Source organism: Terrapene carolina, unplaced genomic scaffold (assembly GCF_002925995.2).
Source record: "Terrapene carolina triunguis isolate 2854851 unplaced genomic scaffold, T_m_triunguis-2.0 Scaffold31, whole genome shotgun sequence".
In the NCBI taxonomy this organism is placed as follows: Eukaryota; Metazoa; Chordata; order Testudines; family Emydidae; genus Terrapene; species Terrapene triunguis.
Genome location: NW_020664382.1, coordinates 5,347,138 through 5,370,787, shown reverse-complemented (window position 1 = coordinate 5,370,787; position 23,650 = coordinate 5,347,138). Strand labels below are relative to the sequence as shown.

The 23,650-nt window shown below is 38.5% G+C and overlaps 1 protein-coding gene across 1 annotated transcript in view; it reads right to left on the bottom strand.

The window, feature by feature from the left end:
- Window positions 1-7,836: 7,836 nt before the first annotated feature.
- The window catches only part of LOC112114735 (biotin--protein ligase), a 224,712-nt gene continuing 208,898 nt past the window's right edge, over window positions 7,837-23,650 (bottom strand). The window contains exons 8-11 of the mRNA XM_026651957.1: window positions 19,135-19,295; window positions 14,294-14,408; window positions 10,003-10,216; window positions 7,837-9,285 (exon numbers count right to left, since the gene is read on the bottom strand). Coding sequence (XP_026507742.1) covers window positions 9,114-9,285; window positions 10,003-10,216; window positions 14,294-14,408; window positions 19,135-19,295 — 662 coding nt within the window. The 3' untranslated portion in view covers window positions 7,837-9,113. The remainder of the gene's footprint in view (window positions 9,286-10,002; window positions 10,217-14,293; window positions 14,409-19,134; window positions 19,296-23,650) is intronic.

Sequence of the window (23,650 nt, the reverse complement as noted above, 5' to 3'; positions counted from 1 at the left end):
GAACCATAACATTTAGTTTAAATGTTATCTGACAAACACTGTGAAATATTAGAGCAATTTTCAATCCATGTTGTAAACAACCTGACAAATGAACTTTGTTTAAAAAATGGTAATGAATCCTAGGTATCCATGACATAATTGCATGAACTAACCACAAATCACATTGTCTTGGAATGCTTATTAATTATTTGAATGGTCTAAAACAAAGTTTGATGATTCTACCTTGATGATATATTTTAACACAGAGTCAGGAATTCATACCTTGTTGCTATCACAGTGTATTCCAGAGGGATGATAAAATGTCAAACTAGACGACACAGATACATATTAAAAAGTCTTGTCATAGCAAGATTGGCATAACATGAGATCACACTGCAAGGACTGAAAATTACTCCCAATAAAAAAAATGCTAAATGATAAGAAATAACTTTTTGAAGTGTGTGCCACTGGATATACTGGGAGAAGATTGTGCACTTTTTCAAACAAACTATTCAAAAGACCGTCCTCATAGGAACATTAGAAATTTCTTATTATAGACAGCGAAGGAAATAGTGAAAAGAATTCAGTGAAACTTTACAAGCTTGGTTCAAAACGTGTCAGCAGTTTCTAAAGTTTTGAAAAAGTTCAGGTTTTAGCAAACTGGATTTTCTCAAGGTTGAATTCTCCTTGTCGACCCGAAGTCAAGATTCAGGTTTCACAGATTCTCTCTCACCACAAAAAACTTTGATGGACACTTTGGACACAAGAAACCACCGCAAGTTACAAAAAGCAGTTTGAGTACATTTGTGTTAGATAGAGCTGAACATTTCGTACAGCTCTCATGGTTAGGTACAGTAAACTGTATCCAGGAAAAAGCATTTCAGATTAGCAGAAAATCCCCATCTACTTAGTTTTGTTCAGTATTTCCAATAAAGTACCAATTAGTTATTTTCGCCTGTCCCTACGGTGTACAAATCAGGACATAAGGAGACATACGTATTTACAATAGAACCTCACTGTTACAAACACTAGAGTTACAAACTGACCAGTCAACCACCCCACCTCATTTGGAACTGGAAGTACACAATCAGTCAACTGTAGAGACCGCCCTCTCCAAAAAAGTAAATACAGTACTGTACTGTGTTGAACGAAAACTACAAAAAAAGTAAAGGGAAAGCAGCATTTTTCTTCCACATAGTAAAGTTTCAAAGCTGTATTAAATCAATGTTGAGTTTTAAACTTTTGAAAGAACAACTGTAACGTTTTGTTCAGAGTTGCAAACATTTCAGTTATGAACAATCTCCATTCCCAAGGTGTTCGTAATTCTGAGGTTCTACTGTATGTATGTTCTATAGAGAGTAGACATGATCAGCATACAACACCTTCTCCATCACCTCCCTAAAAATTCTTTGTGCCCTTGATAAAATGACGAATGACTCCCTAAAATAATACATATAAACATTAACAAGTACAAATAATGGAGTCAGATGGTGTTTTATAAGAAGACTGCATTGTAGACTTGAGTCAGCAATATCTAGCTTCTTTTTTTAGTTCCATTCAAGGCTAGATTACATTATAAAAGCTTTTATCTGCCACAGCTAAATATAAATGTCTCATGCTCTGTAGGAGTATCTCTAAAGAAAGTACTCACATGGCTTGTGCAATATGGAAAAATACATGCTCATGGATTACACCTTATTAAAGACAAATATGTTAAAGGATGTAATAAAATGTATACATTTTTAATCAATAAAGCATTTTCTGTATTTCATACACAGCAACAAAATTCATTCATCTTCCTGGTTTTTATGAATATTAATTGATATAACAAGTAAACAGAAATGCTTTAAAGACGTGTTTAAAAAACAGTTTTCAGTATTTGTACTGCCTTCCTATTAAAAGGTTAATAGTATTAAGAAAGCCTTATTTTGCAATTAATCTGATGTATTGTAAGTTCACAGTTAACTGAACTTTTAATTTGCTTACAGTGCTTTTTTCTCTGCCCCTGCATACTTTCACTATAATGCTCAACAAAAATATTTACTAGTAGCTACTAGAATTTTGATGCCTTTACAAAAATGTTCACTGTAAGTGCACTCTGTGCTTCTCTAAAGATAGAAAGGAGTCAGGTCTAAAAGAATTTTACAAGTGAATCCTATTACCGATATTGATATGATTAGCTACAAGTGCTTTGTTCTCGTTGTTTAATTGACCTTCCAAACTAGTGTCACTAATGTATGTGTCCAACTTAATTCCTGGAAGACTACAATGATGCCAAGACTTAAGTGTGTTAATTTTTTAAAATTAAAAATGTCCTGCAATGAGAAAACTGACATTGTCGTCACTGTCAAGAAGAAACCCGATGCACAGCTCTCCCATATACATTTTGCTATACATCACTAGTACGCTGCACACAACGTCAGTCTAGTATATTTTTCTGTTCTCTTGAGTTGGTCTTCATTGTGAAAACATGATTTCAGAAGGTACAAGTTTGGCTTTAGTGTTTTTTTTGTTTTGTTTTTTACAATACCACAAAGTATTTTCAAGCATCTACTTCCTTATTCACACTTTGCGGCTGTAGTCAAAGAATATGTGTTATGGAGGTGTTCCATCATTCCCCGGCAGATGTTTTACAGTACATGATGTTCTGATACATAGAGGTTTATAGTTAGGAAATAGTCAATTATGCATTCACATATGATAATGTGGATTAAGTTTCAGAACATATATTTGTGACTAAAAAACCCAAATGTGTAACATTTCCCCGAGCCACCCCAAATAGAAACACTGATTGTGTATTCACATCTGGAACATGAATGAAGAATTCTATAAAGAAGCAGGAGTACAGATCTATACTTTGAGACAGTTAAACTACAGATGTTCACTGTGCATACTCAGCGCAGTATATGGGGCAAGAATTGACTTTTTTTTTTAATATTAGGAAAAATATTCCATATAAGTGGAGTGTAAATCAGAATATATTAGGGAAAAACCATTTCATTTCCCTTCTCTCTACCACATTCATTTGAGCCAGAAATACTTTCATTGTGCAACTCCACAGATTTTTTCACTTCTTAGGGAGTTCCTGGAATGGCAAAGAAACTATGTAAAGAGAAATACAGAGTTTTAATGAAGAGTGAAATTGGAAACATTAATCACTTATTGGTGTCTCAAAATTTGTATGCTATTAGCAGAGATATCACAACACTTGTAAGTGCAGTAACAAACTTTTCTATTGAATTCAGCCCTGAAGTTTCTAAAGAGTTACTCAGTAGATTTGCTCATTCTAAACACAGTGATATGCACAATATATAGGTTAGAAAATATAGCTCACTCACAAAACAGATGCTGTTTTTATGAAAGAATGGGATATCTGCTGGAATATTGGTACTTGTCTGAAATTCACAAAATGTGACAGTAAATGTATTTTTTCAATCCATCTCAGTTATTTCTCAGAACAAATGTGTCTGAGTCCACTTTTTTCCTGGAACATTTTTTTTTTTAAATATGATGCAGAAATGAAGTATTTGGCAAATACTTGTGAAAAGTAAAGAAAAATACAAACACACTATTAATGCTCGGAATTATGTATGTACTCCCTAAAAATATAAAGCATATTTTGCTTATTTATTATATAAAACAAAACTGTTAAAATGTTAATAAATACTGTAGCCAAAGGAGTAATGGGTTTGATTTTTTTAAAATACAAGCATAAGGCATTAAGAATGACAGACACATAGTGGAGATTTTTTTGAGCATTTAGAGTTTTTAATTGTAATCATAGCTTTGACAACATTAACTTAGATTATTCTTTCAAACTGTGAAATGCAAGGATTTAATTTATTTTATTCCAACTATGCATAGCAGTTTTATAGAAATAGGGTTATTTTCAGTCCTTAAAGATAAGGCTATCTGCTGAATAAAGCCTACCAATAGAGTATTTTAAATACATCACAAATGTACAGCATTTGATTGCAACTCCTTTTCCTAAACTATTTGTGGGACTCTAATGTGTTAATTCTTCGGCTAAGTCCCATCTGTTAATGGTGAGAAAGCAGCTTTAGCACCCTGGTACCGGTCCACTACAGTAGCATAAACACTGCTGAAAAATGCATGTGTGCTCCACAAATACAGCTCACCAGGAAATCAGCTAGTTTTAATAGGTTCTAATGATGGAATCTATCCCCACTAAAAGACATAAGCTGAACTGAAGAATGGGTTATGTACTACTCCTTTCCATGCCAAATATTTTAGTGCTGTATTTTTTGCACAACTATATGTTTCATCATAGTTCCCCAACTAGTTTCAGAATTGTAATTTTTCAAATTACTATGGTCCTGTTGCTGAATCAAAAAGAGCAAAATATCTTTAACTGCCTCCCCCCGCCAAAAAAACACCAAAACCAAAATATTTTCTTACCTGCAATAGTTGAGCTACAGCATAAAGATTTAAACATTTTTCAATACAATTTCTAGATAACAGCCCTTGAGGTATATTAATCTTGCAGGATATATATTTAAAAATGCACCAAACGCTTATAAAACATCATAACAGGAGTGAGGTTTGCTCAGATCTTGAACTCTTAATTCTAAGTGCCTGATATAATTTTAAAAACACTGGAAATGGTATCAGTTCTACTTGGATACAAGTCCCTGTCTCACTCTTTCCAAAGAGAGAGACAAAGACACCTCCTCCTCCCCCAGCCACACTTGCTCAGCAAAAGTTTTGCTATCAATATACAATCTCTATAACTATTTTCACGTCTAATGAGGAGTTTGAGTCCAGGAGAAAATCTCAAATTGCAAGAAATATGGGTACCATAATGAAACACTTTTGACAGCACTTCATCAAGAAAATTGTTTGAGATGTGACATCAGCCTAAAAATGAAATAGATGTTTTACTAATCTGGATATTTTAACAGCAACACATTTTCAGTGTGATACTTCCAGATTTTTGGGATGGCTGAATTCCTACCTTTGCCCATACGTATTTCTATGTTTTATCTAATTTGTATAGGGATTTTTTTTAATCAAAAAAAGTAGTAGTTATACAAAAACTCTGACTTTTTTTTTTTAAACACAAGTTTGGCACAAAAACAATGAGATTACCGACTGTGTTCCCCATATACCTTAAGATGAGTGTAGAATAAAAAGGCTTTCTTGACAGTAACAGCTGCTGGTCAGAATGGCCTTACTCAGCTGTTCTGCATAAAACAGGAATTTGCTTTGTAAAAATCTGTGGTACATCTGAAGCAAAAGTCAGGTTTATGACAAATGTTTCATCCTACTGAAGGCTGTTTTTCCCCTCTCAAGACAATAGGTAGTCTTGTACACACGAGAACAAGCCATTAAAAAGTGTAAAGGAAAAGTAGTATTCCCACACGATCTACTTGTGCTCTGACATGTCCACACTTCATTAGTTTTCATTTACAAAAAGGAAATTAAATAATTTTTCCAATGCAGACATGTCCAGAATAGCATTACAGCGTAAAACATAAACAAAACATGGTTTTCATTAAGAACTCCCCACAGAAATCCCAAAAGCAATGACAGGAGCTATGAAAGACTGTTGGCATTTTATTATATAGTTAAAGATATATATCTGCCTGCTCTACAGGTCCTGTGGCATTTCAGCTAAGTGAAGTTTTATAGACACTCAGCTCGGTCCACAAGAAGGAGTACATTTTCCTCCTTAGTCTTTTTATTGGGATAATGTGCCTACTGCAACGTTCATGCAAGTGGGTCTTTGTCCGGCTAGCCTGAGGAAAAGGGGTGTTGCCCCTTTAACGGCTCCCTTTCAGCAGATGGGGAGAAAGGGGAAGTTTACAGGTACGGACAGGAACGGTAGAAAGCAGTTGGGGCCAGGTCAGTTGAGGGCTGCTGCATTACCCTCCTGCTGACCGAAAGAGTGTGTGTGTGTGGGGGGGGAGGTATTTATACCCATGCAGCCCTACCAAACCATGTGGGCAGGCCTATATTCCTATGCCGGGTCGCAAAGAAGTCAATGAGGATTTGTAAAGTGTTACATGGGCTTAAACTGCACATTTTGGACTTAGATGTTGATCCAAATGTGCCCAATGTTTTGGGGTGTTTGTATCCAGGGTTTTGGATCAGTCCATGACCGAGATCAGGGCACGCCACAACATTCAAATCTGGATCAAAACTTCCTGAAGTTTGGGTGTATTTCAATCAGGGGACTGTGGTTCAGGACTGTGGGGGAGGGATAGCTCAGTGGTTTGGGCATTGGCCTGCTAAACCCAGGGTTGTGAGTTCAATCCTTGAAGGGGCAATTAGGGATCTAGGGCAAAATTAGTACTTGGTCCTGCTAGTGAATTTTTTTATTATTATTATTAAGATTAATCTCTATTATAAAGTTTATGATTTCATATGGAAATTTTCAGAACTACTGTTGCTATTGATCTCACTACAGAATAGGCCATATATTGTCACATTTCAAATGTAAGTCACATTCAGATCAACTCTGCTCAGACAAAAAAAAAAAATCAGTGGTATGATATGGCCCTAAGTGTGTTAATTCTGCTTTACAAAAAGGCTGCCTGACTGTGCCCTGATAGTGACAGTCAGGTTTTATATTACGGACTGCAGCACAAACAGCAGTTTTCTAGATTAATTCAGCTATACAAGAGTCAGATTGGGAACGCACTGCTCTGCATTAAGGGAAGGTTTTCATGATGAAATAAACCAGACCAAGAAGAACCAAGAGCATTGTTGAATTTTCTTTTCACTGTTTATAGCTGGGGATGGTGGCAAGGAGTAAAAAGCAATATCAAAATTCTGCAGTTGACAAGTAGCAACATGCATCATTCATAAACTGTATAAAGAAAAGGTAGCGAAGAAGAGAAGAGTAGAGAACACTACATTGCAAGAGTTCCTCTCAGTATTTAAGATTAGTAGCTCAAACTTAAATATGAGTATTAAAAATAAATAATCATGTATATCTATAAGTCAGTAGTCAAAAGTTCCCAGCCCAAAGTAGTATTAAAATCTAACCAAGATCTTGTGAGAGGGAAGTTGGGCATTATTATTTACACATAGTACATTAAATATGAATTATTAAATAAGTCATTCAATATTTAGTCTCTATTGTGTTACTTCTATCATTTTTTTGGTGTGCAGTCTTGTCTGATGTAAGAAACGGACTGTTTTGTAAGTCAGAAAATGAAAGAAACTGTGACATGGAGGGCAAAATCCTCACTTTAAATACACAGAAAACTTAATCGCTAGCAATTTACCGACAAAGCATCCAAATCCCAGTAAATCAGGATTACCCTAATCTACCATTACAGGCCAACTCTCCTTTACGATTTCTTGGATTTGTAATTGAGCTGATCTCCTTATATTGGTTATTTATGAAGTGAACTTTAACCCATAAATTCCATTTCTGGCTAGAAGACAGGAATGTATTTGTGAGAACCCACTTGGTTAAGCCAAGCTTCCTAAGGGAAGGGTGTAGAAATAACCAATGGCAGTCCACATTAGGAGATATAGCTGGCTATTGGCCAGGTCACACCTGACATCTATTGATGTGTGGTGATTGGCTTGAGGTCCATTGCTCAGGTGACCAGGCTGTAAATGAAAATTTGACTGGTCCAGGAGAAGAACCTGAAAGCATATACGTGCAGTTGGGAGCTCAAGTTCAGCTTCTCGCCTATGCCCTCCAGTCACATACTGTCTTATCTACTGTATCTGACCCAACCTCTACAGCAATTAGGTAAGGTTGGAGGCTGGACTGCAGGGCACTTTCAAGTAAACAATCCTTAAATCCCTTGGGTTCAATTATTAACACCACAATAGGAGGCTTGCTTTGGGAAATAGTAGGAAAGTACAATAAAAGAGATTTTAGAGAGATGGTTGGAACAGAGGCCCCCTCATTGTGCTTTTCTCACTGGAATAGTTGCTAGCAGAGGAGACCTTAAGAACAAGGTTCCTTCTCTTATTTCATCATTTGGATGGGGTTCACCTCTCAGGGATTGAGTGAAGTACAGTCAACACTGATATCAATTCTTGGACTGAGTATTGATGGCCAATAGCATAGGGGATGACAACTAAGTGATTCACTAATTGCATATGTGGTGGGCAATTCTTGTGGAGGGTTAAGAGCTCTTGAAAGAAAGACCATGATACAAGGAAGCATGGAGTGATTTACTAAGAATCAGAGCTAGTTAACAGGCTAAGAAAAGCAGAAAATATCTATATCTTGGGGGTTATAAATTAACCCAGTTCGCAGGCACTGCTGGTAGGGATGTCCAAGCATAAGGCCACCACAAGAGAGGTGCAAAGGGCCTACAGGCCAGAGATCCAGTTACAGAATGATGAAAGGATATAGGGAGCAGAGCCAAATCAGCAAAGTTGCTCATTATTTCTAAAGGGTGGGAGGGACTATAATCTAAGTATACAGTGAGTATACAGTTAACTTAATAAACTTGCAGAATTCTTCCCACTTTCCCTTATGGGTGTGTGGTGAGTTCTTTCACATGTCCCCTCCACAGCTGACATAAGCAGAACTCATTTCTTTAAAATTTCATAGTAAGTAATTTAAACATTTTACTGCTTATATCCAAAGCAAAACCACAACAGACGCATTATTCAAACACATTTTTTTTAAAACAAATATATGCAGTCTTTTTAGTTTCTTAAATATATTGAATTAATGATGAGCTTAACATCTTCCTTTGCAAATACTTCCCTACTGTAAATGCTTATAACAAACAATACCATTAGTGAATTTTTTTAGCAATTAGCGAAAGATTACGGGTCTCCAGTAATGGGATAACACTAACTTTTGTAGCAACTTTCAACTAAGCTATCCATGTTAAGAAAGAAGAAACTAAAGATTAGGAGAAATCCATTTTTTACCAATCATAAGCTACCTCTCACCTCTATGCTTAAAAATATACAACATGAAAAACGCATAGAAAATACTAACTGGTCCTTAGGGCCACTGGCTAGAAAACACAGCAGAAATGAAACAATAATGTAAAACGCAATATGTAGCTTTTACACTTCACCTCCAAATCATTCCAGTTTGATATATTGTGTATAGCCAAGATCAGCTGCTAGGTGCTGAATACTGAACAATCTTCTTAGAGCAGCTTTTTCAACAACTCTAAGGTCTACTGCTGCTTTGAGATAATAAGGTTTTTCAGCATGTCAAATGAGTTGCCATCTGGGTGCACAGACTCTACACCTTTGCCTTCCTCATGAACTTGAAGGAATCCACAATCATCTATTCCAACTATCCATGCTAATGGGCCCTCTTCACTCCAGAGACGGACGTGCCTACCACTATAAAAAAAAAAAAAAAGAAAAGAAAAGAAAAGGGAGCACCAGTTAATTATTTAAAAATAAACTTGGAACACGTCACAAAAATAACCCATTATATTATTACATGTGAACTTTTCCCTCCTCTGAAACGAAATGAAAACAAAACAATGGTTGAAATTCACCAGAGTTGGTTGTGGATTTTAACAACAATTCAACAAGGATGACTAACAAACAGCAATCATGATAAATACTATAGGGAGAGCATTGAGTCTTCTATTAAAGACAGTGTTATTCCTCATTTCTCTGAATCTTTAGAGAAATAATGACCTTCAGTAGAGCTCCTTTATTTTCTCCTTAGACCCCTTTTGCAGAACGCATGGTTAATTCACACTATTTTTACAACATAATTTTTGATAAATTAGTACAGCACAATTTTTAAGAAAACCAAATAGCTATAAAACCCTAAATATTCTCATTGTTTCATGAGATGGTACATGCAAGATCCCTAGCAAAGTTTTGTAATAAATGCCAATACATTAAAATTTTGATCTATGCTATTCTAACACCAATATAAATACTGAAAATATGCTCTTACGTAAAACCCAAGTAAGTCACTACTGTTTGAAAAGGCAATCTAGTGGAACATTCACAGTGCAAGGCAAGACATCTATGAGTTATTCCTAATTCTCTAAAGGGAAAGTTTAGGAAAAGATGAATAGAAGAGACAGCTATACTTACGCATGTATCCAGTATTTATAATATAAGGGAAGAACTCCATCAGGTCCTTTTTCCTGAAATATGTCTATCAGTCTTTCCAGCACAGTTACACTCCTAGCAATCAGGTAGTCTACTGTTAAGGACCTTAGTTTTGTCATATTTTTCTTATTGTACTCCATGATGAGATCATTGATGCATATGGTGGGATTGCTATTATTCACATTAAATCCACAGCCTGAGGAAGAAAAATCAAGAGTGCACAGTAGGAAATGTTGACTGTTTCTTATCATATAACAAATGCATTTGCACTTTCTTCAATCATTTGGTGCAAAGCTTTCTAAAGGTTTTCTTAAAGGATTTTCCCACCATTGTACCGTTTTTCATCAATCTCTTGCATTCCCAAATGCATGTATGCAGCTAATTACACTCAGAGCCTAGTTAACATTTATGTCCACATCCTCCCTTAAACTCCTTTCTGCCAATAAATGCCAGTTCAAATAGCGCCAATACAGTCCCATCAAGAAAATGCCATCCTACCAAACTCCTAACTTGTGACTAAAGTGAAGATTTAGGAATAAGGAAAGTGCTAGCTGTGCTGTCTAGATTGCCAATAAAGAACTGAAAATCCCTTAAATTGTGGTATTGACAGCCAGCTACCAAACTATCTGAAAGCAGACGATTAACCACACTATGAATCTAGCAGCCTAGAACGTGACTAAGAGTCTCTTCTATTTACTACAGTTAACTGATTTCACATTCTGAAAAATAAGCCTTTTTTTCCTCAGCTCATAAGTCAGCAATTGGCTTCCTGGGAAAAGCCCTGAAGAGTCAGACTTTCAGGGTTAGACTCCAGATAGTTTAAGCTGTCTTGCCATAATATCCTTTTGAAGCCTCAAGTTTCTCACTGAGATCTCTCCAGCTAGGATAATGTTGGCAAAAAGCCATTCTTATTATATGGCTCTTGGGGACCTTTCTTGCAGCCTCCTCAAACAGGCTTTGAGAGATGTAAGAAAATCTTGTATTAACTATTTGTTCTCTCCTTCCCCCCATATAATGTGGATTTTCCTTTCCCTGTGCAGTTAGGCCAGACTTGTCACTCAGGCTCAAGAGTAAACTGGCTTCTTCCGTATGAAGCAGTAGGTTACATTATTTTATAAACTTGATGAGATCATGAAAACATGGAATTAATTCTCTCAGAATTACCTGGAGAGAGAAGGTTCTCTTCACGAACTAAATTACTTTTTTTCTTTTTAAATAACTAGAATATGCTCACAAAAGAAAGATCTACAGTAATATCCAGCAAAATATATCAATACAACTGGAAGTAGGGAGAAGTGGATTATCTAACAAGAAAATGAGAAAAATTAACACAATATGCTAAGAAGTAAACAATTCAAACACAGCTATTTGCACTCAAACATAGTACATATGAATACAGACCCTAGCTACTAATGTACTATCAGTTTCAAGACATCACCTATCTTGCAGAGCCTGACAAACATGTGAGCAGAGGATCAGACTGAAGCCTTAGAAATCTCTTCATAGGATATATGAAATGAGTGACCAGTCATGGTTAGAAAACCTGGTAATGCCAGTTAGTTAAAGAGTTTGTCTTTGGCCTTTTATGCTTCTGAGACGGACACTTAAATTCAGCTGGCTATCCTGGCAGAGAGGATCTTTGTCCTGATACAAAAAACAACGAGGAGTCCAGTGGCACCTTAAAGGTTAACAGAGTTATTTGGGCATAAACTTTCATGGGTAAAAAACCCACTTCTTCAGATGCATGGAGTGAAAATTACAGATACATGAAGAGAAGGGAGTTACCTTACAAAACACGGCTACCTCTCTTATAATCTAATCCTTCTAACCCTAGTATCAAAGTATCAGTTGTTTTATTAGCTGAAAAATGCAGTTTTAGTGGTTCCAAGACTGCCTGTGAATTTGACACGAATTTGTGGAATAGTTTCAGCCAAAAGGTTTTTGGGCTAGGTTCTCAATGGGACTTTCAGAAAACAGGAGAAAGAGCCCTCCCTCCCTACCTCTCCACCCATAACTAGGGTTAGAAGGTTTAGATTATTAAAGGAGTAGCTGTGTTTCGTAAGGTAACTCCCTTCTCTTCATGTGCCAATATATATTTATGCCTGTATCTGTAATTTTCACTCCATGCATCTGAAGAATTGGGTTCTTTTTAACCACAAAAGCTTATGCCCAAATAAATGTTAGTCTTTAAGGTGCCACCGGACTCCTCATTGTTTTTTTGGATACAGACTAACACGGCTACCCCTCTGATACTTTGTCCTGATATACAGACTTTGTTGGCTCTTGGTATTTATTACCACTCCCAACATATTGAATAAGTTTAATTGGAATTACATCACTCAACTTGGTTTACAATGAAGCCATGTGTCTGTAGAAAACGGATGGCACATTTTGCACATTGAGTTGTAGGAATTTGACCATGCTACTAATCCAAGAATGGGTAGATTACTCTGTACTCTAAATGCTGTCACCAATACACTCAATACTGTTACCAGATCACATATTCCTTGGAGAAAAGGAGGGAGAGGGGTAGTCAGACAGAAAAGAACCTTCTATTGGTAGTGCAGACACTAGTACAGAAATCTCAGGAACCTCCAATTTAGAGGGTCTGATTAGTAAATGAAAATACAACAGAACTCTGATTTTATGAACACTGACCTTATGAACAATTGGTTATATTAACAATTTTTTTGCCATTGAACATGCCTTCAGCCAACATTCAAGTGGCTGTGTAGATCTGAAAAAAATGAGAGATTCTGTGGCAAGGAAGAGAAGCAGTTCTCTCCAAGACAAATCGGGCACATTACATCCATTTGCCACCATTCGTTACGTACACTGACAACTGATAAATTAACCTATGAACGGAACTTACTGTCATTTTCAGATTTCCAATTTTATGAATTTTTGGATTTGTTGAACTCCTTAATCGCCAATTAGTTCATAAAACTGAGGTTCTAATGTGTAACCTCTTTCCAGACCTACTTTTGTCATGAAGTCTCCACTGGAGATGATTGAGAGGATGGAATGAATAAGTTCCAATTTGAATCGGAATTTTTTGGTGCATTTATTTAGCAGCTCCATGTCCAACGCTGAAATGTAATGAGTCAAGAGAAGTAACTGCTACAAAAAAGGTGATTTTTATTTATTTATTTTTAAGATGGGTTTTACCTTCTTGTCTTTAGACGATAAATTCTTTTGTAGGTATTACCCTTGGGTTAGAATGGCTCAGAAAAAAACATATGGAAGGACCAAATGCTCTAAAAGACAGAAGGCTTCATAACTGTTTCATAGCACCTTCCATTCTCTTAAGTTCATTAAAAAAGAAAATTGCCTTTCAAAGGTATGAGTTCAACAGAAGATTCAATGGCTGCAACTAAGTTGAAGAGAAAAGGAATGACTGACTTAAACGGTTTCAGAGGGGTAGCCATGTTAGTCTGTATCAGCAAAAACAATGAGGAGTCCTTGTGGCACCTTAGAGACTAACACATTTATTTGGGCATAAGCTTTCGTGGGCTATAACCTACTTCATCAGATGCATGAAGTGGGTTATAGCCCACGAAAGCTTATGCCCAAATAAATTATGCCACAAGGACTCCTCGTTGTTTTTGACTTAAACTGTGTAACTTGTTTAGATCTTTAAGCCATCTGGGTAGGAACCATGTCTTCATTCGCTCTGTAAAATACTGTGCACATATGTTGTGCTATGTACCAATACTAAACAATAATAATCATCTCCTTGTCTTAACCTTCTACATAGAAGATCCTTGACAAATCCAGTTTTTAGACTTATCAAAAGATAAAGAATTGCTTTGAGGAGGCAGGACATTCTGGAACTCCCTACAGAGCACAGAGTTTGCTCCTGAGCACATGACAGATCTATTCTACTCCTCACTTCATGGAGAAGGGAAAAGACACAGTGTACTTATTAGATAGGAAAAAACATTAAACATATAGTAAACGTTTCTCCATGGTACCCTACCTTTGTGATTCAATGTGAAAAAAAACTTTCATCCTGTTATTTTTAATTCTTCAAAATCTTCTATATCAGTCCTGATGCTTGTGTTTAGCTTCTCCCGGCCAGCCATATGGAATGTTATAGATCACAGAAGACATCTATTTTTTGTGTTTTGTGAATATCATGGTTTGCATACCAGCATACCCACTTCTCATTTGCTCTTGTTCTCGTAGTTTGAACTCGTATAGGACATTAAGAATAATTAAATAGCTTTAGAAAAAATGGCCTGACAAGCCTGAAAATAATTTAGACACTTACCAATAAGTATGTGAAATGTGTCTCCCATAAGTGTAGAATTTACCAGAACCCCACCAAGCTTCATGAGGTCACTGTAGTAAATATCATTTGGCCACTTCACTCGCAGGTCAATATCCTAAAGAAATAAATATATATGTATATAACCATATTATGCTGTTCTTTTATAAAGACACTGCCATCACTCAGTATTTCTGCAAATGCCATCCCTCTCTGCTACCTTGGAACATGCTAATTTAGTTCTTTCTTAATTAAAGTAGATCAAAATGGTTTACAGAACAATGAGTCAGACACACAACTATATTTTGAATTTGAGTTTTTATAACTAAGCACACATTTGAGGAACTCTGGTAAGTATAACAACATTAAGATGGAAACTCATGACTGCCAAAAATCCAAATATCAATGAGAAAGTTGGTATTTTCACCTTGAAAAACTCTTTCCCATTCTTGAGGCTTACTCCTCAACCCCAAAGAAAGTAAATATCTGTAGGGGAATCTGCAAGTTTCGTGGCGGTTTATTATGAAGGTTGGCAGCAATCACAAACAATTGAGAGTAGTTTATTTAGTAATAAGCTATACAGTAGATACTAATGGCTTACAGGAACTATACATAATCAAAAATAGGGACTTCAAAGTGACTTGGCAGAGGTCTTCCCTAAAAATCTCAAAATCACAGACAATAGGTAATTAACCATTGGAACAATTTACCAAGAGTTACGGGGATTGTCTATAACTGGCAATTTTGAAATCAAGATTGGATTTTTTAAGCAAAGAAACTAAAGTTCAAAAGGAATTATTTTGGGGAAATTCCTTGGCTTGTGTTATGTAGGTCAGACAACATGATCACAATGGTCCTTTCTAGCCTTTCGATCTATTAGTCTACGAATAACTTTGTTGAATTTCTTTATTCACCATAAAAATCTGTTTCAGGATAGAAATGATCTATTAAAGAAAGACAATCAACTTTGCTAAACATGCCTAGAACTGCCCACAATGAACAGAACAAATATATCCCAAGGTTCTTGCAGAAGTCAGACAGGGAGGCAATGACATCTTGAAGATCAGGAATGAAATTTAGCAGTCAGGAGAAAATTCCAGTTCACAATTAACTATGTAAATAGTCCTAAAAATATTCACATTTTATGCAGCTATGTTCAATCTATACCATGGTATTGGAAACACAAACTGCATCATATGACACCATTCCATTGCAATAAAGAAGTTTTTGTTAAAGCCCCAGAACTGAATTAAACTTTGCACCAGCTACTTAAATGTAAAAAGAAAGCAAATGTGCTTCCTGGAGCTTAAAAAACTGCATCTGACTGGATCCCAAGAGGCAAATCATGGGAGGTGCTCCATGACTACAAGAATCTGGTTACACCCTCTCCTTTTGTAGATTATGAAATCCTTTTACAGGATGTGTGAAAACTGCACCTGGGTCTATGTCTACTTTCCTGACAGATTTAAAGGCCAGGGAGGATTCCATTACACAGATGTCTCTGCATATCTGTACAGGAAATGCTAACTTATTCTGGTATCATAAGGAATTGTAAGAAAACATAGTTCATATTCATTACCACAAGCACTTGACTATCCACATTTCAGTGCAGATTTACAGAAGATTCTTGGGACATACAGTTTTCAAAGCATGCCACAGCTAAGCCATTCAGTATGTCAGGATTAACAGATCTTCTCAAGGCATCCTGTGCAGGTCATTACTCTCTGAACTGTAACAGACTCAGGAGTTCGAAAAATACACATTGCTAGCTTGTCTACATGAGGAAGTTAGTGTGGAATAAGTTAGGGTGTGAATTTAAAGCGCAATTGCTATTTCACACTAACTCCACTTTAAAGTACATTAAATTTAACCACACAAAGGCACTCTTAGTCCAGAATAAGAGTGCCATGTGGTGAGCTAGGGCAACATAGCAATTGTGCTTTAAATTCACACCCCAGCCTGTTCTGCACTAACTTCCCATGTAGACAAGCCAATAGACCACAGACATTTGTACTGCTAAGGAACTAACTGCTGGATATGGAGAACAGCAGATATTTCTACAATAGTACTAGTTTTCAAGATGAACTATAGTGGTGACATGAGTTTTTTATTGTAATATAATGAGGCAAGATGAGCTGCTGCATAACTACCATTGTTTCCAAAGGATTTACTGTCAAAATATAAAATACAATGCATTATTTTGCACTGATTTAGCAGGTTACATGTAGTGGTGACACACGTTATTTTTATTTGTAAGTTATGTACTGGCTCCTAAATACTGTTCTGAGTCAGGGACAGTAGAAAATATCTAGTACATAAGGTTTGTTTGTATTCAGAGCACTGTCATCTGCAAATGAAACTCTGAATTGAATTGTCAGATTTTCCCACTGAGAATCCAGAACTGTGGACAGTAGCTTGAACTGCTGGCCATTTAGAACTGTGAACACTAAAGACACAGCCCTAAAAATGACTGACTGATCAACTGAGACACGTACATTTGATACTTTTGTATGAAAATTCTGGAATGGAATTTGAGCATAATAAAACAACATTAAAAGTATGTTAAAGTAATAATAAAGGTCTGACTTATGCAAAAAGGTATGGAAATGTAAAGCTAAGATTGAAACCTCATCCATAACTTAGCCCATTGTTCCTAGCTACTGAAGCTCATATGGCATATATGTTCATCCACCATGTGGAGAGCCTTGCATTACCCTACGTCCAATGGGGCAATTTAAGAATAGAGTTTCAGATTTAACTTTGAATTTCCTTGCTTTCATGAATTTGAGTCAGACTCTTAACATTGTTTTAATCTATTGTCTGTGTTTAATTTCCTTTCTTTAAAAAAGTCTCAAACGGAGTACAGAAATCCTTTCTTCCACTGAGTTCAGGATGATGACAAACTGTCAAAGCATATTTAGTGATTCCTCTTAATTTAGTGATCACTGACATGATGGAATTTAATACCTCCAATTATGTAGTTAATTCATTCTTAGGGGGTGGAGTGTGTTTCTTTCAAGATAAACTCAACTTCTTTATGGTCAGAACAAGCTATTCTAAAAATATAAATGTATAACCGGTAGACTCAACTGTGTGTGTTATTGACACAATTATTCCTTCTGTGTTAATATCATCATCTATTATGTCAATCAAGTTGCTACTCCTGAATGGACTAATTTTTTTAAAAAAATAATTAATTGAAAAGTAGCCGCTATATATGCCACAGTATGAAGAGAAGCGCAAAAGCAAGAAGATTCTTAAACTATGTCTATTTTTGCTTTTCGACTCATACTTTAAAAAAGTAACCCTTCTCCCCCTTTTATTTTCAATAGTTAAAAATATTGACCTCCCCAGCCAAAGGTTTTGTATTGCAAATTTCAGTCTGGAGCAATTTTTACAGTCAAGTTATGAAGTGCTGAAGTTAGGAGGTTTTAATAGAAGGGCTGACAGACCCTAAACTACAGCAAAGCTACTGGGTGCCACTATAATAAAGTTCATGTGTAAATGTGTATAAGACATTCATTTTGAGTAATATAGGAAACACGTGCTTTAGTTAACTACTTCTGTAAAATACCAAAGTTTTATAGTTAGCAAATATTAGAATATGGTAACATTAAAAAAAGAGATATATGAGGTGATGAAGAAGATTGGTTCTTCATTTGAACACTGATGACAGGACATTTGATTCCTTTTTACTCTAAGCAATACTCTTAACTTTTTCTTTAAAAATCAGTTTTCAACCTTCAAAAAGAGTTGGAAAAAATCCTTTAGAAGGGGACAAGTGGCCTCTGAAATGCACCAACAAAAAAAGCATTTATCAGTTTCATTCCGTTTTTCTTCTCACTTTTCCTCAACACTTTCATAACCAAAACAAATGAATCCAACATTTAGACAAAGTAAAGGGTAAATCCATCTTCACTGTTGGAATCTGAAGCTCAAATGCTCATTAGATTATAAGTGAAATGAGTTTGCTAGACTCAATCTAATCAATAGCAGGCAGGGCCGGCTCCAGGCACCAGCCTTCCAAGCAGGTGCTTGGGGCGGCAATCTGCAAGGGGCGACAGTCCATGTGTTTTTGCCCCCAAGCAGTGCGCCAAATTGCCGTCCGAGAAGCTGCTGCCGAATTGCCGCCACGGCGGAAACGCGCATGCCACCCTAACGGCGCACGGACTGCCCCTGCCGTCCGCGGCGGCAATTCAGCGCACTGCTTGGGGAGGCAAAGACAGTAGAGCCGGCCCTGATAGCAGGCACTCACTTTGCAAGCACCACATCTATTAAAAACACATACAAATAAATCGGAAGGCTAAATCCATCCATTCTTTTAATCACACAGCAATTATACAATCCAGTATTACTGAAGAGCTAAACTCATTGGCAGGGATACTCAGACCGCAGCAGTTCAGGAGACAACTTAGGGATCAACATTACCCAAAAGAGGCACAGTAGTGTGAATTTATTGTTTCATTTACTATGGTACTATGTATTCATATTTAAATGGTATGACAGGAAATATTTAGTTTTTAACATTTTATTTTTTATATACATATATATATATATAAATTCTCACAGAAAAATGACGGACCAAGTATTATTATTTTTGGTTAATAATATAGCAAAAGCATTCCGATTGGTTAATAATTAAATCACGCAGTGTTTTAATATCATGTGCTGCAAAGAGCCATAGTAGACACATTAAAGAGTCACTTGCGGCTTGTGAGCCTCAGTCCGAGTATCACTGATCTATGGCTTCAATGACACAACCTAGTTATGAAGGTCAGGTTAAAGACTGAACTCAATGAAATGTAAAAATAATAGGAATATTAAAATGAATTAAAATTAGATACCTGATATCCAGGTACTGATCTAACGGATTCCACCACAGCCAGGGACACCAGGTGCTGAATAAAAGGAATTCTCTGTCCCAGCTGGGAACACAAAGGAATGGAAACATGTAATGTTGATAGAGCACATCCCACAGGACTGAGCCAGACATTTCCACCACGACCTGAAAAAAATCCGCAACACTGAATAAACAAACATGTAAGACAGAGAAATTGTGAGGGTTTTTTGTTTTGTTTTTACAAAGTTCATACTAGTTAATGTAGAAAGCAGCAGCATAAGAATTAGTTTATTCAAAAATAGCACCCTCTTGAAAAAAAATCTACAAGGAGGGCTCTAAAACTGTTCCAGCTTATTTCAAAGAAAAACTACATTCAATTTTATAGCTATTTTAAAGTATTGGTTTTGTTAATGTGTGTTCAGGTAATCATGTTTATAGAAACCTCATAAAGAAATCAAAAGTGTTGCACACAATATGTTGCCCACAATTCCTTGGTATCTTGTAGATCATATGTTTTTATGAACTATTTACGTTTGTTTTTAAATAAAAAAGTACTTGTGAAATGTTCCTGGAGATTGAAGCCTTCTGTCTATCCACAGAACAGACTCCATGCTCGTAGTTCTCAACCTATTTACCATTGAGGGCCGCATTTGTAGCATTCTGTGTGTTATATGGGTCACACGCACACAATGTACATGCTCCCTGTATGACCCTGAGGATGTCACATGAGCCACAGCTGTGTGCTGATTGGTCTGCAAGTGACCTGTGGGCCGCAGGTTGAGAACCACTGCTCCATGCCAATTCAAGGCCCAGTCCTGCTGCAATGAAGTCAATCGGAGTTTTGGTTCTGATTTGATTCAGTGCCAACTGTGGTGATGGCAGTTTGTGTGATATGGAATACTTTTCAGTAGGAATTAAAACAATGCCACCAATTCATTCTATGTAAGCCACTAAACATCCATGAGATAACTACTTTTGGTCATTTCTAAGTTGGGCTGGATTCAGATTAGTCAGAGTAAAAGGAGAAAAAACTGCTGCCCGATTTTCAACCCCCTGAGCTCTCCAAAAATATTTTTACTGTGTCTATAAATTAGAGCTGTTGATTAATCGCAGTTAACTCACATGATTAACTCAAAAAAATTAACCATGATTTAAAAAATTTATTGTGATTAATTGTAGTTTTACTCGCACTGTTAAACAATAGAATACCAATTGAAATTTATTAAATATTTTTGGATGTTTTTCTACATTTTCAAATATATTGATTTCAATTACAACACATAATACAAAGTGCACACTGCTCACTTTATATTATTTTTGATTACAAATATTTGCACTGTAAAAATGATAAACAATAGAAACAGTATTTTTCAGTTCACCTCAAAGTACTGTAGTGCAATCTCTTTATCATGAAAGTGCAACTTACAAATGTAGATTTTTTGTTGTTACATAACTGCACACACACACACACACACACACACAAAAAAAAAGACAGTTACCTGTTCCGTAACTGGTGTTCTTCAAGATGTGTTGCTCATGTCCATTCCATATTAGGTATGTGTGCTCGCCACATGCACCGGTGTCGGAAGTTTTTCCCTCAGCAGGATCCATAGGTGCCCTCTGGAGTGGCGCCTGCATGGCGCGGTATAAGGGGTGGCGCTGGTTCCCCCCACCTTCAGTTCCTTTTTGCTGTAAACTACAACAGTGGGGAAGGAGGGCGGGTCGTGGAATGGACATGAGCAACACATCTCGAAGAACATCAGTTACGGAACAGGAAACTGTCTTTTCTTCTTCGAGTGCTTGCTCATGTCCATTCCATACTAGGTGACTCCCAAGCAGCACCATCGGAGGTGGGTAGGAGTTCACGGACATGTAGATTGCAACACAGTGCTGCTGAACCCAGCATCATCTCTGGTCTGCTGAGTGATGGCATAATGCGCCGTGAACGTGTGAACAGAGGACCACATTGCGGCTCTACAGATGTCCTGGATAGGGACGTGCGCCAGAAAGACCGCTAAGGACATCTGAGCTCTAGTTGAGTGGGCTCTGACAATCGGTGGTGGTAGAACCCCCACCAGGTTGTAACAGTGATCCAATTGGAAATTCTTTGCGAGGACACCGAAAAGCCCTTCATCCAATCCGCTGTAGTGATGAAGAGCTGAGTTGATTTACGGAAAGGCTTGGTACATTCCAGGTAAAAGCCAAGGCTCTCCGGACATCCAGTACATGAAGACTGGGGGGTAGGGATAGCTCAGTGGTTTGAGCATTGGCCTGCTAAACCCAGGGTTGTGAGTTCAATCCTTGAGGGGGCCACCTAGGGATCTGGGGCAAAATCAGTACTTGGTCCTGCTAGTGAAGGCAGGGGGCTGGATTCGATGACCTTTCAAGGTCCCTTCCAGTTCTAGGAGATAGGATATCTCCATTAATTTAAAAAAAAAAAAAGACGCCTCTCCTCACTGGTTTTGTGTGGTTTGGGACAGAACACCAGAAGAAAGATGTCCTGGTTCAGATGGAAGGTGGACACCACCTTCGGCAGGAAGGCCAGGTGGGGGCCGCAGCTGAACCTTGTCTTTGTAGAAGACCGTGTCCGGCGGTTCTGAGGTCACGGCTTTAATCTCAGAGACTCGTCTCGCTGATGTCACCGCCACCGGGAAAGCAACCTTCCATGACAGGTGGGAAGGGGGCAGCAGTCCAGCAGCTCAAAGGGTGGGCCCGTGAGCCTAGAAAGGACCAAGTTAAGATCCCACTGCGGGACAGGGGCCCGTACCTGCAGGAAGAGTCTATCGAGACCTCTCAAGAATCTGACCGTCATGTCATGAGAAAACACTGTCTGGCCCTGGATCAGCAGGTGAAAAGCAGAGATGGCCACGAGATGCACTCTAATAGAAGAGTGTGCCAGGCCTTGGTTCCTCAAATGAAGCAGGTAGTCTAAGGACAGACTGTATGGAAGAATGTGAGGGAGAGACGCCACGCTCGGACGCCCAGTGGGAAATTGTCCACTTGGCCAGGTAAATCAGTCTGGTTGAGGGCTTCCTACTTCCCAGGAGGACCTGTTGGACCTCCTCCGAACAGATCTGCTCGTCCGGGTTCAGCCACGCAGCATCCACCCCGAGAGGTGGAGGGACGCGAGGTTGGGGTATAAGAGCCGACCGTGGTCCTGTGACAGCAGGTCTGGTCGGTTGGGCAGGGAACAGGGAGGGGCTGCTGTCAGGTTCATGAGCACGCCGAACCAGTGCTGGCAAGGCCACGCATGGGTGATCATGATAACTTGCGCCCTGTCTCTCTTGATCTTTGCCAGGATCTTGCTGATGAGTGGAATCGGAGGGAACGTGTACATCAGGCTCCCCGACCATGACAGGAGGAAGGCATCGGAAAGGGAGTCCTTGCCCAGACCAAAATCGATGACATTTTCTGTTTTGCCTGGTGGCAAAGAGGTCCATCTGGGGAGTTCCCCACCTCTGGAAAATCACGTAGGCTACCTCCTGGTGGAGTGACCACTCATGGTGAGAGGAGACAGCCCTGCTGAGGTGATCCGCTAGTGTGTTCTTGATGCCAGGGAGATGACAAGCCTCCAGGTGGATCTCGTGGTTGATGCAGAAGTTCCAGAGACGGAGCACCTCCTGACAGAAAGCCGACGAGCGCGCTCCTCCTTGTCTGTTGATGTAGAACTTTGAGGCTGTGTTGTCTGTCAGAACTCTCACTACCTTGCCCAACAGGTGAGGTAGGAAGACCCCACATACCAAGCGGACTGTTCTGAGTTCTTTGACATTTATGTGTAGCGTCATCTTCTCCGGGGACCACATACCCTGGGTCTGGAGATCTCTGAGGTGCGCACCGCAGCCAAGGTCCGAGGCGTCCAACACCAACTAGAAGGAGTCGGGGGGTTGTCGAACGGAACTCTCTCTAGGACCTTCTTACGATCGGTCCATCAACGCAGCGAGGTGAGTATTACCGGGGAGGGTGGTAACAATCTTTTCCAGGTGATCCCTGGACTGGGAAAAGACCACAGTCAGCCATTGCTGCAGGGGCCGCATCCGGAGCCTGGCATGGCGGACAACGTATGTGCAAGCTGCCATGTGGCCCAGCAGACACAGGCAAACCCTGGCCACAGTCAGGGGGAATGCAGAGACTCCGCGATGAGGTCCGCCAATGTCTGGATCCTTTGAAGTGGCAGGAACGCTCTGGCACAGGTCGAGTCGAGCTCCGCTCTGATGAACTCTATCTTTTGCACTGGAACTATCGTCGACTTTTTGTCGTTCACCAGTAGGCCCAGGGAGCGTCGTGGCTTGCAGCACCACAACATCCTTTTGGACCTGAGACCTGGAGCTGCCTTTGACCAGCCATTCGTCGAGGTACGGGTAGATCTGGATATCCCGGCACCTGAGATAAGCTGCCACCACCGACATGCACTTGGTGAACACCCTCGGTGCTGTTGCTAGGCCAGACGGGAGGACAGTAAATTGGTAGTGGCCGGGTCCCCCCATAAATTGGAGGAAGCGTCTGTGTCCTTGAAAGATCGC